The 13,948-nt window shown below is 40.3% G+C and overlaps 1 protein-coding gene and 1 long non-coding RNA gene across 11 annotated transcripts in view; both read right to left on the bottom strand.

The window, feature by feature from the left end:
* The window catches only part of LOC128313363 (uncharacterized), a 42,141-nt gene extending 31,130 nt beyond the window's left edge, over positions 1–11,011 (bottom strand). Inside the window, exon 1 of the long non-coding RNA XR_008293952.1 lies at positions 10,982–11,011. This is a non-coding gene — a long non-coding RNA (uncharacterized LOC128313363). The remainder of the gene's footprint in view (positions 1–10,981) is intronic.
* ZNF624 (zinc finger protein 624) overlaps positions 1–12,904 on the bottom strand; it is a 36,666-nt gene extending 23,762 nt beyond the window's left edge. For 3 of the 10 annotated variants that reach the window (XM_053211532.1, XM_053211533.1, XM_053211534.1), the window contains exons 1-2: positions 1,917–2,005; positions 1,364–1,451 (exon numbers count right to left, since the gene is read on the bottom strand). Coding sequence is in view for 6 of the 10 variants with exons in the window: in XM_053211528.1 (XP_053067503.1) it covers positions 1,917–2,003 (87 nt within the window). In the remaining 4 variants the exon portion in view is untranslated. Of the gene's footprint in view, positions 1–84; positions 147–1,363; positions 1,452–1,916; positions 10,896–11,906 lie in introns of those variants that run through there. The other 7 variants (XM_053211529.1, XM_053211531.1, XM_053211528.1 and 4 more) reach the window with 7 other exon arrangements.
* Between the last annotated feature and the right edge of the window lie 1,044 nt (positions 12,905–13,948).

Genomic DNA, 13,948 nt, shown 5'->3' with positions numbered 1-13,948 from the left:
TGGGATGATCCCTTTTATTGTTTGATTTAGGGCTGAAATTAACAGGGTGGCCCCTTTTATTGGTTAATTTAGTGCTGAAATTACGGTCCCACAGTAACATCCAATCATCTTCTTCAACTTTGTTTGAGACAATGACAAACACAAGACTGAGAAAGATACAACCGCATAGTTTTTAAAGCAGGCTTCCAACAAAGAACCTATTGTAACAAAAAAAATAGATTTATAGTAAGAGGCCTTCAGATCCTACATAATTTTCCCTTTTCATATAGAGTTGAAATGTACTTCTCAGAAAGTATCTATCTTAAGAATAGTATTCAAAACCTACTAACACTATGTACTTTGTACAGTTGAAAATCATTTCAGTGTTGTGGGGGGTCAGGGGGAAGGTCTTGTAGTTACTCAAGTAGCATTTCAGGGACTTCTCACTACATTATTTTCTTAACCTTATAAGCTGTATCCCTATGAGGGCCTGATTTTATAAACGAGATGGTATTTTACTACCTCTTTCGATTAGTACTTATGATTTTAGGTTTTGTGTGTGCCATTTAAAAAAACTATGGATAATAAAACTACTGAAAGTCCATTGAGAAAACCTGTTATCTTATTTCTCCCCTTCCAAGTTCTTATCTAAAAAATAAAAACATTCAGCTTCCAGAAAATTAATGATGTGAACATCAACCTCTGGTAATTAGGGATGGGTCTGACCATGTCAATACTAGACAAATATTTCAGATATGCTGATCAAGTGTAACATTTTGGTTTTTATTTATCTTTTCAAGAGTATGTTTTAAGGACTGTTTACACGTTATACATCCTGGCTATAAAGAGTGAAAGGTCACTACTATAGGTTACCGCAGATCATGACTAGACAAATTGTATTTGTTGGTATTACCTTTCTTCGGAATCTATTTCAAAAAGTCACTGCTAAGACACGGCTTGTACCTCACTGACACCCACCTCAAACACACACACCATACATATATATATACTTAAATGTCTTCAGGGAAACATTAAAAGATTCAGCTTCAATATCTAATTTCCAGTACTATCTTCCATGCTTTCCAGCTGGAATCACTAGCTCACCCCACTGTTCTCTTGCCCTTAAACTCCCTTCTCACCTGAAGTACCCTTATAAATACTTTACGACAACTTAAATCCCACTTGTGAGTACTACCTAAGTCTAACTGTCCTCATGAGCTTTCTGTGACCAGTTTTGCCCATACTAATGCCCATTTCTTTTCTTACATAGCACTCATCATGTTTATCATACAGCTAAGCATCATTAGCAAAATTCCTAGCAATAGATGCAGGAACTATCATTCACCTAAACAAATTATGCAACTATTTCTTTTGTAGGCCTTACCTCAATGAGACTGTAAGCACCCTACAGCCAAGCTCTGTGTCTTAAACATCTTCTTTCTCTCCATGTCATCTATTAAACTTGGTCACTTCTTAATGGGTAGAAAAGAGGAGATCACTGAGAGTGGGCACAAGGGGAACGGTCCCTCTTAATTAAGAGGGTGTGGGTGTGTCTGTGTGTGTACATACTTTCCCCAAAATTTCCTAAGCAATATTTCCAATTTAAAATATTCAATTCTTTTACCCCACAAATAACTGAAATTTCCTGGGAACAATACAAATTTAACATCAAAAGTAAATTTCCTAGACTGTTTATAAAAAAATAGCAAAAGTATTTTTTGAAAGATCATGTGTCTTGATATTTGGTTCCATATGTAGAGTGAAACTTCTTACAGATTACAAGCTTCACTATGATAAGCCCAATTTTCATGGGGGAAACCATCTGATTCAGTTACCAGAAGGGGTCTGGGCGAGATACAGAAGTCACAGAATTCAGGAAAAATAGACATGCTCTTAACCCAAGATGCAGGTCAGCACTAGAGGAAACCCCAACTTACCAGAGGTCCAACAGAAAAAACCACAGCGGCCATAATCTCTTCCTCTGTGTTCCCCTCTCTGCTGAGAGTGGGGTCCTGCAAAGACATGGCTGAGAAAGAGAAATAAGCAATGAAAATCAATCCTGCCTTGGAAATCTCAGAATTACCTCATTGGAATCCTGACATTACAAGGAAGCATGACTAAAGGACACAAGATTAACCTCCAAGATCAGTGAGAAAAAAAAGATCCTTGCTCCTGGATATTGTGATATTTTAATACCATTAAATGTAGTCACAACTAGTAGGCCAGACATTGTACAAGGATCTTTTAAAATACAAGTGGGATTCATTTCTGGGCTGCAGGGCTGGTTCAATATTCGCAAATCAATCAATGTGATACAGCACATTAACAGAAGAAAGGATAAAAACCATATGATCCTGTCAATAGGTGCAGGAAAAGCATTTGACAAAATACAGCATCCTTTCCTAATAAAAACCCTCAAGAAAGTCAGGAAAGAAGGAACATACCTTAACATCGTAAAAGCCATATATGAAAGACCCACAGCTAATATCATCCTTAATGGGGAAAAACTAAGAGCTTTCCCCCTGAGATCACGAACACGAGAGGAATGTCCGCTTTCGCCACTTTTGTTTAACATAGTGTTGGAAGTCCTAGCCTCAGCAATCAGACAACAAAATGAAATAAAAGGCATCCAGATTGGCAAAGGAGTTAAACTTTCACTTTTTGCAGATGACATGATATTCTTCATGCAAAACCGGAAAGACTCCACCCCAAAACTGCTAGAACTAATACATGAATTCAGCAAAGTCACAAGATATAAAATCGATGTACAGAAATCAAGTTGCATTTCTATTTGCCAATAATGAAGCAACAGAAAGAGATATCAAGGAACTGATCTCATTTACAATTGCACCAAGAACCATAAAATACTTAGGAATAAACCTAACCAAAGAGGTAAAAGATCTGTACACTGAAAACTATAGAAAGCTTATGCAAGAAACTGAAGACACAAAGAAATGGGAAAACATTCCATGGTCATGGATTAGAAGAACAAATATTGTTAAAATGTTGACACTACCCAAAGCAATCTACACATTCAATGCAATCCCAATCAAAATAGCACCAACATTCTTCTCAGAGCTAGAACAAACAATCCTAAAATATGTATGAAACCACAGAAGACCCCAAATAGCCAACGTAATGTTGAAAAAGAAAACTAAAGCTGGAGGCATCACAATCCTGGCTGGACCTTAGCCTGTACTACAAAGGTGAAATCATCAAGACAGTATGGTATTTGGCACAAAAACAGACACATGGAAAAGAACAGACCAATGGAATAGAACAGAGAACCCAGAATTGGACCCACAAATGTATGGCCAACTAATCTTCGACAAAGCATGAAAGAGTATCCAATAGAAAAAAAGTGTCTCTTTAGCAAATGGTGCTGGGAGAACTGGACAGCAACATGCAGAAGAATGAAACTGGACCACTTTCTTGCAATTCAAAATGGATGAAAGACCTAAATGCGAGACAAGAAACCATCAAAATCCTAGAAAACAGGCAACAATCTCTTTGCCCTCAGCCGCAGCAACTTCTTACTTGACACATCTCCAAAGGTAAGGGAAATAAAAGCAAAATTGAACTACTGGGACCTCATCAAGATAAAAAGCTTCTGCAGAGCAAAGGAAACAATCAACAAAATTAAAGGCAACCAACGGAATGGGAGAAGATATCTGTAAATGACATATCAGATAAAGGGTTAGTATCCAAAATCTATGAAGACTTACCAAACTCAACACCCGAAAAATAAATAATCCAGTGAAGAAATGGGCAAAAGACATGAATAGACACTTCTAAAAAGAAGACATCCAAATGGCCAACTGACATGTGAAAAAATGCTCAACATCACTCGTCATCAGGGAAATGCAAATCAAAATCATATTGAGATACCACCTCACACTAATGAGAGTGGCTAAAATTAAAACCTTAGGAAACAACAGACATTGATGAGGATGTGGAGATAGGGGAACCCTCTTGCATTATTGGTGGGAATGCAAACTAGTGCAGCCATTCTGGGAAACAGCATGCAGGTTCCTCAAAAAATTAAAAATAGAATTACCCTACAACCCAGCAATGCACTACTAGGAATTTATCCAAAGGATACAGGAGTGATGATTCATAGGGCCACATGTATCCCAGTGTTTATAGCAGCACTATCAACAATAACCAAATTATGGAAAGAGACCACATGTCCGTCAACTGATGAATGGATGAAGATGTGGTGTATATATGTATACACACATACATACAATAGAATACTACTTGGCAACAAAAAAGAATGAAATCTTGCCATTTGAAACAATGTGGATGAAACTGGAGGGTATTATGCTAAATGAAATAAGTCAGAGAAAGACAGATATCATATGTTTTCACTCATAGGAGGAGGTTGAGAAACTTAACAGAAGATCATGGGATAAGGGAAGGAAAAAATAGCTACAAACAGAGAGGGACGTAAACCATAAGAGACTCTTAAATACAGAGAACAACCTGAGGGTTGATGGGGGTTGGGGACCCAGGAGGTGGGGAAAATGGGTGACTGAGGAGGGCATTTTTTGGGATGAGCACTGGGTATTGTAGGTAAATGATGAATCATGGAAATCTACTCCCAAAGCCAAGAGCATGCTGTATACACTGTATGTTAGCTAACTTGACAATAAAAATAATAATAATAATAAAATATCTTTTCTTTTAAAAAAATATTTACTTTTTATTGAGTAAACTCTACCCCCAACATTGGGCTTGAACTCAATGACCCCGAGATCAAGAGTTGCATGCTGTACTGAGCCAGCCAGGTTCCCCTAAAAATACCTTTTTGTTCGAATTTCACATCAACCCAATGGTAATTATATTTCCACTCCACTGTGAAGAAAATGAGGCTTAGAAAAACTACACAATTTACCTGAGGCCATATATGACCTCAAATCAGTCTAATTCCAATGCTCACACCTTTTCCACTAAATCAATTTGCTGTGTGATGTGAAAAAAAAATAATTCAATCTTCCTTTGCCACAATCATCGACTCATCTAAAAATGAACCACTTTGGGGCACCTGGGTGGCTCAATCAGCCTAAGTGTCCAACACTTGATTTCAGCTCAGGTCATAATCTTGTGGCTCATGAGTTTGAGCCCTGTATCAAGCTCTGCACTGATGGCACAGAGCCTGCTTGGGACTCTCTCTCTTCCTCTCTCTCTGCCCCTCAGCCGTTTGCTCTCTTTGTCTCTCTTGAAATGAATAGATACACTTAAAAATTTTTTTAAAAAGAATATGCATCCAAGAGGTTTGTATTCACAAGCGTAGTCTGAAGAACAGCAGCATGAACATTACTGGGGAGGTTGTGAAAGATACAAAATCTGAGGTTCAACTACAGAACCTACTGAATCAGAATGAGCTTTTTCATAAGATCCCTAGTTGATTCATATGCCACCCATGAAAGCTGAAGGCAATATGGATCTAAAAAAGATCATGCCAACAAATTAGACAAGCTAGAAGAAACAAGTAATTTCCTAAAACATGTGATCTACTAAGACAGAATCGTGAAGACTGAGAAAATCTGACGGCCGATTACTAGTAAGGAGATGGAATCAATAATAAAAAATCTCCCCCAAAAAACAAAGTCCAGGACTAGGTAGGTTCATTGCTGAATTCTATCAAACATTTAAGAAGAATTAATACCAACTGTTCTCAAACTCTTTGAAAAAACAGAGGAAAGAATACTTCCAAACTGATTTTACAAGGCTAGCATTACCTGGATTCCAAATCCAGGCAAGGACACAAGAAAAGAAAATTAGAGGTCAATAGCCCTGTTGAACACAGATGCAAAATTCCTCAACAAAATAGTAGCAAACTCAATTCAACAATATAGCAAAAGGATCATACACAATGACCAACTGGGATTTATTCCAGTGATGCAAGGATGGTTCAATATCTGCAAGGCAATCAATGTGATACACCACATTAACAAAATGAAGAATAAAAATCGTATGATCATCTCAACAGATGCAGAAAAAGCATTTGGCAAAATTCAACATCTGTTATGATAAAAACTGTCAACAAAGGGGGTATAGAGAGGACATAATGCAACATAATAAAGGCAATATATGACAAGCCCACAGCTAACACACTTAATGGTGAAATGATAAAACTTTTTCTAAGATCAGGAACAGAGCAAGACAAGGATGTCCATTGTCATCATTTATACTCAGCATGACATTGGAAGTCTTGGCTAGAGAAATTAGGCAAGAAAAAGATATAAAAAGCATCCAAATTGGAAAAGAACTGTCACTATTTGCAGATGGCATAATATTATATATAGAAAGTCCTAAAGACTCTCCCAAAAAACTGTTGAATAAACAAATCCAGTAAATTTTCAGGACACAAAATCAACTTATAAAAATCAGCTGTGTTTCTACACACTAACAATGAACTGTAAGAAAGAGAAATTAAGTAAATAATCCCATTTACAATTGTATCAAAAAAGAATAAAATACCTAGGAATAAATTTAACCAAGGAGGTGAAAGATCTATACATAAGATTTAACCATAAGACACTAAATGGAAAAATACTCTGTGCTCGTGCATTGGAAGAACCAATATTGTTAAAATGTTCATACTACCCAAAGCAATTTACAGATTTAATGCAATCCCTATAAAAATACCAACATTTTTCACAAAACTAGAATAATACCTAAAATTGTCTTAAATGTTTCTCAAAAATAGTACTGCATTTTCCCAACACACACACACACACACACACACACACACACACTCACAATAGTACTACATTTCCCAGCAACTTCACTTCTGGGCATTTACATACAGGAAGCAAAAACACTAATTCAAAAAGATATCCACACCCATGGGTTCACTGTAGCATTAATTACAAAAGCCAAGGAATGGAAGTGTTTGTTGACAGATGAATGGGTAATGTGAGACACAGATACACGACTATTATTCATCCATAAAAAAAGAAGGAAATCTTGCCATTTGTGAAAACATGGATGCACCAAGAGAGCATTATGCTAGGTGAAACAAGTCAGACAGATGTAAACAAGTATGACCTCACTCTTATGTGGAATATAACAAAACAAAACAAAACCTAAACTTGAACTCATAGGTTCAGAAAACAGATTGGTGGTTGCCAGAGGCAGGGATCAACAGTGGCAAGAAGGTGGTCAAAAGCTATAAACTTCCACTTATAAAATAAGCAAGTCCTGGAGATGTAATATATATAATGGTGACTAAAGTTCATAATAATACTGTATTGTATATCTTAAGTTGATAAGAGAGTAAATCTTAAAAGTTCTCATCACAAGAAAAGAATTTGTAACTAGGTGTGGTGATGGACGTTAACTAGATTTGTGGTGATCACTTTGCAATATATACACATATTGAACCACGCTGTATGGCATGTTGTATGCCTGAAACTAATATAATATGTCAATTATATCTCAATTAAAAATGAAGTAATAAGTATATTTGTGGATTAAAAAAAGAACGAAAGAAAGCTCTCACTACAAATACACACACACACTAAAACAGATCATTATGTCAGGATACATTCCAAAATATTCAAGCCACAATTCACAACAACAACAAAAAGAAAATGAAGACACCTAAATTTGGGACTGGCAGTGCGATTTAAACACACTGTTTGGTATGACAACATATAATAGCATTCATCAAAGTTGGTGGAAAGAAGAATAGCACACATACAGAATATAATAAAAAGAAAAAGAAACAATGAATATGGTTAACAGAGAAAGGCCACAGGTTTATGATGAGACAGAAAGGTACAAATAATAAAAAGTAAGAGAATACTTATCTACAAATATGACTTAGCTGACCAGTAGCGAATCAAAAAAACAAATATATGCAACCTGATGGCTAGATATATGACCATCCACTAAGCCAGTAGAGACACCTAGGCACCGTTTCCCTTCCCGGCCCCCTTCTTAAATGAGGATGTGACCTTGCTGATGCTGAGTCTGGTTCAAGAACCAGGTGTGCCTGATAAATGAGATTTCCTTACACCCAATGGTACAGATTGTTAATATAAATTCATCCAACATGGTAATAGCAGTTTCATGTATAAAAAAGGACAGTGACATACCAAGTTCTGAAACCCTACTTTGTGCAAAATGTGTTACCAGCAGTTGCATGGACCCTCAGTTAGGGACTCTGTTATGATTAATAAGCATGCTCAGTGTCCTCCTGTCCTGAATGAACACCTTACTTCACATAAGATTGAGGAGCTTTGGCTTAATAAACAGCAGAACGTTATTAACCTAATCTTAAAGTTTGTGCCAATCAGCTCATCCGAAATGATACTTGCAATAATTAACCAGTATCTTCTGAAAAACAAGAACTGTATAAAGCATGGCTATTACAAATTCTAGAGATGAAATTAAAATAAATATGGAGTATACTGGAACATATTCAAAAGTTATTTTCAAGTATTCAAGGAGCATTTGCTAATATTAATCATATACTGCAAAGACTACTGACAATAAAGAAAATCTCAATCAAAAACAAGAAACTGAATAAATGACATTCTCTAACCATGATGTGGTAGAATTACAAACATAAGTCTGAAGGGAGGAAGGGAAAAACTCAATCACCAGGGAATGAAAATAAAATAAACCCTCCTGAATACCTATTAAGTCTAAGAGAGAACTTTAATTGCCAGTGAATTAGAAAGTGAGAGAATAATAGATTAAAAACTCATTGATTCCTGCCAAAACTTTAAAAAGATTAAATTTATATCCCTAAAGACATTCAACTAACATTAAAAAATGTTTTTAATGTTTATTTATATTTTGACAGCAAGAGAAAGACAGAGACAGAGACAGCACGAGCGGGGAAGGGGCAGAGAGATGGAGACAGAATCTGAAGGAGGCTCCAGGCTCCACACTGTCAGCACAGAGCCCAACGTGGGGCTCGAACTCACGAACCTTGAGATCATGACCTGAGCTGAAGTTGGATGCTTAACTGACTGAGTGACCCAGGTGCCCCACAACTAACATGTTTTTAAAGAATAAAAATATTAAACATCTAATGAAATAAGAAAAATAATTTACAAGCAAACCATAAGGAAGAAATAATAAGGAAACTAATAAATTAGAAAACAAAACAGCTGAGAACGGAAGGAGGTGATTCTCTAAATAATGAACATATAAGCCACTGGCTAAAGAAGAAAAAATACCAATAAACCAAAAATAGAAACAAGAAAGGGGCTATAACATATAAATCATCTTAAAATTGTATGTCAATAAAAATAAAATTTTCCAAAGAACAATTTTTGTTAAAAAATATTCTAAGACTGACTCAAGCAGCAGAAAACTTAGGTAGGCCAATGCAGTAGCGACTGCTAATTGCCTTTCAACATCCAGTCTCCCCTTCTCCTTGACAAAGGTTTGAAATCTCAGCTGGCCACAAGGCCACCCAACTACAGACATTTCCCAGCCACCTTGCAGGCAGGTGTGCCCAGGTCAGTAAATTATAACAAACGGGATTTGAATAAAAGGGGTGATATCACATCTTTTTCTTTTTTTAAAGGAGTTTTAGTTTATTTTTTTAAAGTTTACTTATTTATCTGGAAAGAGAGAGAGCATACGTGTGTCAGCAGGGGAGGGGCAGAGGGAGGAGAGCGAGAATCCCAAGCTGGCTCTGCACTACCAGCATGGAGCCCAGCAAGGAGCCCAACATGGACCCCAACGCGGAACACAATGAAGGGCTTGAACACCCGAACTGTGAGATCGTGACTTGAGCCGAAATCAAGAGTCTGACGCTTAACCAAATGAGCCACCCAAGTGCCCCCAGGTGACATCACATCTTTACCAGGGAGCTGTCTGTCCTCCAGTTCTTTGTTCCCTACCCCCCACCCCCTGCAAAAGGCTTGCAATGCAACAGTATGAAAGTGAGCCAGCTTCTACCATAGGAAAGACAACAGCCCCTAGGAGGTGCTGAAGCAAAAAGAAGAATGGAACCTGGGTTTCTAGATGACCTAATGCCATAGAGCTGCCTACCCCTACCCACCCTTATCACTGCCAGTCACCTGAAAACTCAGACTTTTATGAGAAAGAAATAGTCTTTCTTGGGGTGCCTGGGTGGCTCAGTCAGTTGAACATCTTACTGTTGATGTAACAAAAAAAATTTTTTTTAACATTTATTATTAAGAGACAGAGAGACACAGAGCGTGAGCAGAGGAGGGGTAGAGAGAGGAGGAGACATAGAATCCGAAGCAGGCTCTAGGCTATGAGCTGTCAGCACAGAGCCCGACGTGGGGTTCGAACTCACAAACTGTGAGATCATGACCTGAGCCGACGTCGGTCACCTGACCAACTGAGCCACCCAGGCACCCCTGACTCTTGATTTTTATAGTTAAGTCTCAGAGTTAATAAAAGTGCTTTTCCCATACTTCAGTGTTTCTCTACCTTATTTTAGGTCATGGGTTCCTTTGCAAATCTAATGAAAATGATTTTTTCCCCAGAAAACTCCTACATAAAATTAGAAAACTCCCACATCTTAAATCTGAGGATGCAAAAAGCTCATTAAAAAGGAAATTCTGGGGGCACCTGGGTGGCTCAGTTGGTTGAGCATCTGACTCTTGATTTCAGTTCAGGTCATGATCTCAAGATTTGCAGGACTGAGCCCTGAATAAGGCTCTGTGCTCCCAGTGCCTGGGATTCTTGCTCTCCCTCTCTCTCTGCCCCTCCCCTGCTCATGCTCTCTCTCAAAGTAAGAGAAGAAAAAAAAGGAAATTCTGGGACGTCTGGCTGGTTCAGTCGGTAGAGTGTGTGACTCTTGATCACAGGGTCGAGAGTTCAAGCCCCACCTTGGGTGTAGAGATCACTGAAAAAAAATCTTAAAAAAAAAAAAAAAGGAAATTCCTCAGCTCCATCCAAGATCTGATCAAGAAATCTAGATTGTCAACAAGCACCTCAAACATTTACCTTGATAAATATTGTTCTAAAGCAAACTAATTCCTCACCCCAAATTAAATACTCTTCTTTTTAAAAATTTTTTTCAACGTTTGTTTGTTTTTTATTTTTTTAATTTTTTTATTTTTTTTTATAAATGTTTATTTATTTCAAAGGAGAGAGCGAGACAGAGCATGAGCGGGGGAGGAGCAGAAGAGAGGGAGACACAGAATTCGAAATAGGCTCCAGGCTCTGACCTGTCAGCACAGAGCCTGATGTGGGACTCAAACTCACAAACTGCAAGATCATGACCTGGGCGGAAGCCAGACGCTCAACCAGCTGAGCCACCCAGGCGCCCATTTGTTTTTTATTTAGAGACAGAGCATGAGTGGGGAGGGGCAGAGCAAGAGAGAGGGAGCCACAGAATTGCAAGCAGGTTCCAGGCTTTGAGTTGTCAGCACAGAGCCCGATGCAGGCCTCTGCGGGGCTCAAATTTACGAATAGTGAGATCATGACCCGAGCCTGAAGTGGGATGCAAAACCGACTGAGCCACCCAGGCATCCCATAAATTTTTAAAGATTAATGAACTCCTCCTTGGCAATATGCCATATAGATAATGCTAGTCAAATACATTTAATACCAAACCGGGCAATAAGCATCTGTTTAAATTTTATAATCAGAATAGCCAACGCTATTTAATCGAGATCAGCTTGATCTCTATTGTGTAAAAAAGAACGCATAGAGAAAAAGACAGCAAGTCAGCAAACGGAAGTCCACTGTGACCTCGGAGACCTGGGCCTGTGATGTTTACACTCCTACTTTTCTACACTTTCCAAGTAGACAATAAGAGGTATGTATATATACATAGGAGTCTGGTGTAGTAATAAAGTTCCAGAGTGGCTGTCCACCTCCCCCCCCCTCCCCCCGGTTCTAACCTTGGTTTAGCTACTGTAGAAATGTGTCCATTGGCAAAATCATTTGAGCACACGTTATTAGCGAATGAGGCTTACCGCACTGTTTCTCCTTTCACCTCTGCCATTATGCAGAAGATATCTAATCCAGGCCGACATTTCTCCATAGTCGTAATTGCCTAGATGTTTTTTTCCGGATAGTGTCCCTGTCTGTCTTCCCAAGCACTGCGGAAGTATCAAAGACTTGAAAAATGTCACTTGCTGTGGGTCCTCAGCTAGCTTTGTTATTTTAAAATAACGAAGGGGTCCATGTTCTTGTTGAGAACTTCAGCGCCACGGACCAATCCAGCATTTCCCAGCCAAAGCAATAATGCCATTATCAGGTCTGGGAGAGACAGGTGATTTGAAAGTGATTCCGTGAAATGCCATAAAATGAGACGGGGCGGGGGGAGGGGGGGAAGCTGCCTCGGTTACCGAAAGGACAGGAGTTCATCCACCTGTCAGGCCATCAGGTGTGAAATCGCTCCATCCCTGCGGGTTCAGAAGCCAGGACGGAGACTGTCCTTCCTCCAGCCTCGCCCTTTTTCCCTAAGTGCCCATCCGGGGTCCCCCCACTTCCTCCATCAAAGGCGCGGGACTGGGAAGAGGCGGAAAGTCAGGTCAGAGGCCAGCAGGCCCTAGTCGAACCCTACTAAGCCTACGGCCGCGCCCCGTGCTCCCCAACCCCAGCGCCGCGCCCGCCGCCGAGGGCACCGCCAGCCCCGGAGCCAAGCCTGGGGGAGACCGCGCCGACAGCCAGGCAGGAGGCCCAGCCCAGCCGCCTCTCGGGTGGGCGTGTCGGCTCAAGGACAGGGGCTCTGGAGGGAACGGCCCCGCCCCGGACGCCGCCAGGAGCCCAGCGCCGAGGGAGGGGCGGCGGGGAACCGGGGCCCGGCGCCCGGGGCAACGAGTACCTGGCTGCCGAACTGAGGACAACTGAGGGCACTCGCAGAGCAGGGCGGGAACGCTTCCAGCAATGGCGCCGGCTTGGCGGGGCCGGCCGCCAGGCAAGACAATGCGCCTGCGCGGCCCGGGCGCCCGAACTCCAGCGCCCAGAATCCTCAGCGCCAGAGCTTTTTTTTTTTTTTTCCATTTTTCCCCGTCCCCCCTTTTCTCTCTTGTCTGCGTTTAAGCGGGAATGGGCTGTGTTTGTCGACAATTTGGGTGACCTAAAAAAATCCGATCAAATCGAACAAACTTGTATTGAAAGGCCGCGACTACCTGTCAAGCGCTACCATCAGGTACGAGTGACGCAAAAAAGAATGACGCCAGCTCTTGCCACTGACCATTTCAGTGTGGCTGAAGGCCCAGTCATTGATAGAAGATACGGGCCTTTTGAAAATTAGCGAAAACCTCGGATGCCGGTGGAGTTGGTGAGCGCGTGCGCACCCTTGTGCTTGTCTTTCAAGTTCTTGACTGAAGAATCCATGATGCCTTCCTTATAATCTCTGGTTCTTTGAACTAGAGCTTCCTTCCTCAGCGCATCCAAATCGTAATAGTAAAATAATAAAAACAAAAGTTTAACTAATATTGAGATCGATATTAATCTAAATAGACATTTATTTTTCCAAGTTTTTTTTTTTTAATTTTTTTTCAACGTTTATTTATTTTTGGGACAGAGAGAGACAGAGCATGAACGGGGGAGGGGCAGAGAGAGAGGGAGACACAGAATCCGAAGCAGGCTCCAGGCTCTGAGCCATCAGCCCAGAGCCCGACGCGGGGCTCTAACTCACGGACCGCGAGATTGTGACCTGGCTGAAGTCGGACACTTAACCGACTGCGCCACCCAGGCGCCCCTTCCAAGTTTTTATATTGAGGTTATTATATCTCAGATTATAATATATATATTATAAGGCGTGTTTTCCTTTGCCTCAATTCCGTGGTGTTAATACTAGGAGGCCGTATTTTCTATAGTGAAACAGACTCCATTGGGGCTGTAGAGCAGTTTCCCTCAATGACACCGTTTCCTTCCTAACCCGCCCCTACGCTCTGTGACTTGGATTCTCTGCTGCTTTGTTTGTGTGTGAGGCCCACCATGGTGAGGCCCTGCCTATGGGGATCTGCAGGGAAATATAAATCTCCGTGAAGCAACCCTGTAAAGG

Source organism: Acinonyx jubatus, chromosome E1 (genome assembly GCF_027475565.1).
Source record: "Acinonyx jubatus isolate Ajub_Pintada_27869175 chromosome E1, VMU_Ajub_asm_v1.0, whole genome shotgun sequence".
Taxonomy (NCBI): domain Eukaryota; kingdom Metazoa; phylum Chordata; class Mammalia; order Carnivora; family Felidae; genus Acinonyx; species Acinonyx jubatus.
The sequence above is the reverse complement of the archived record's forward strand: the minus strand, read 5'-3'. Positions and strand labels throughout refer to the sequence as shown.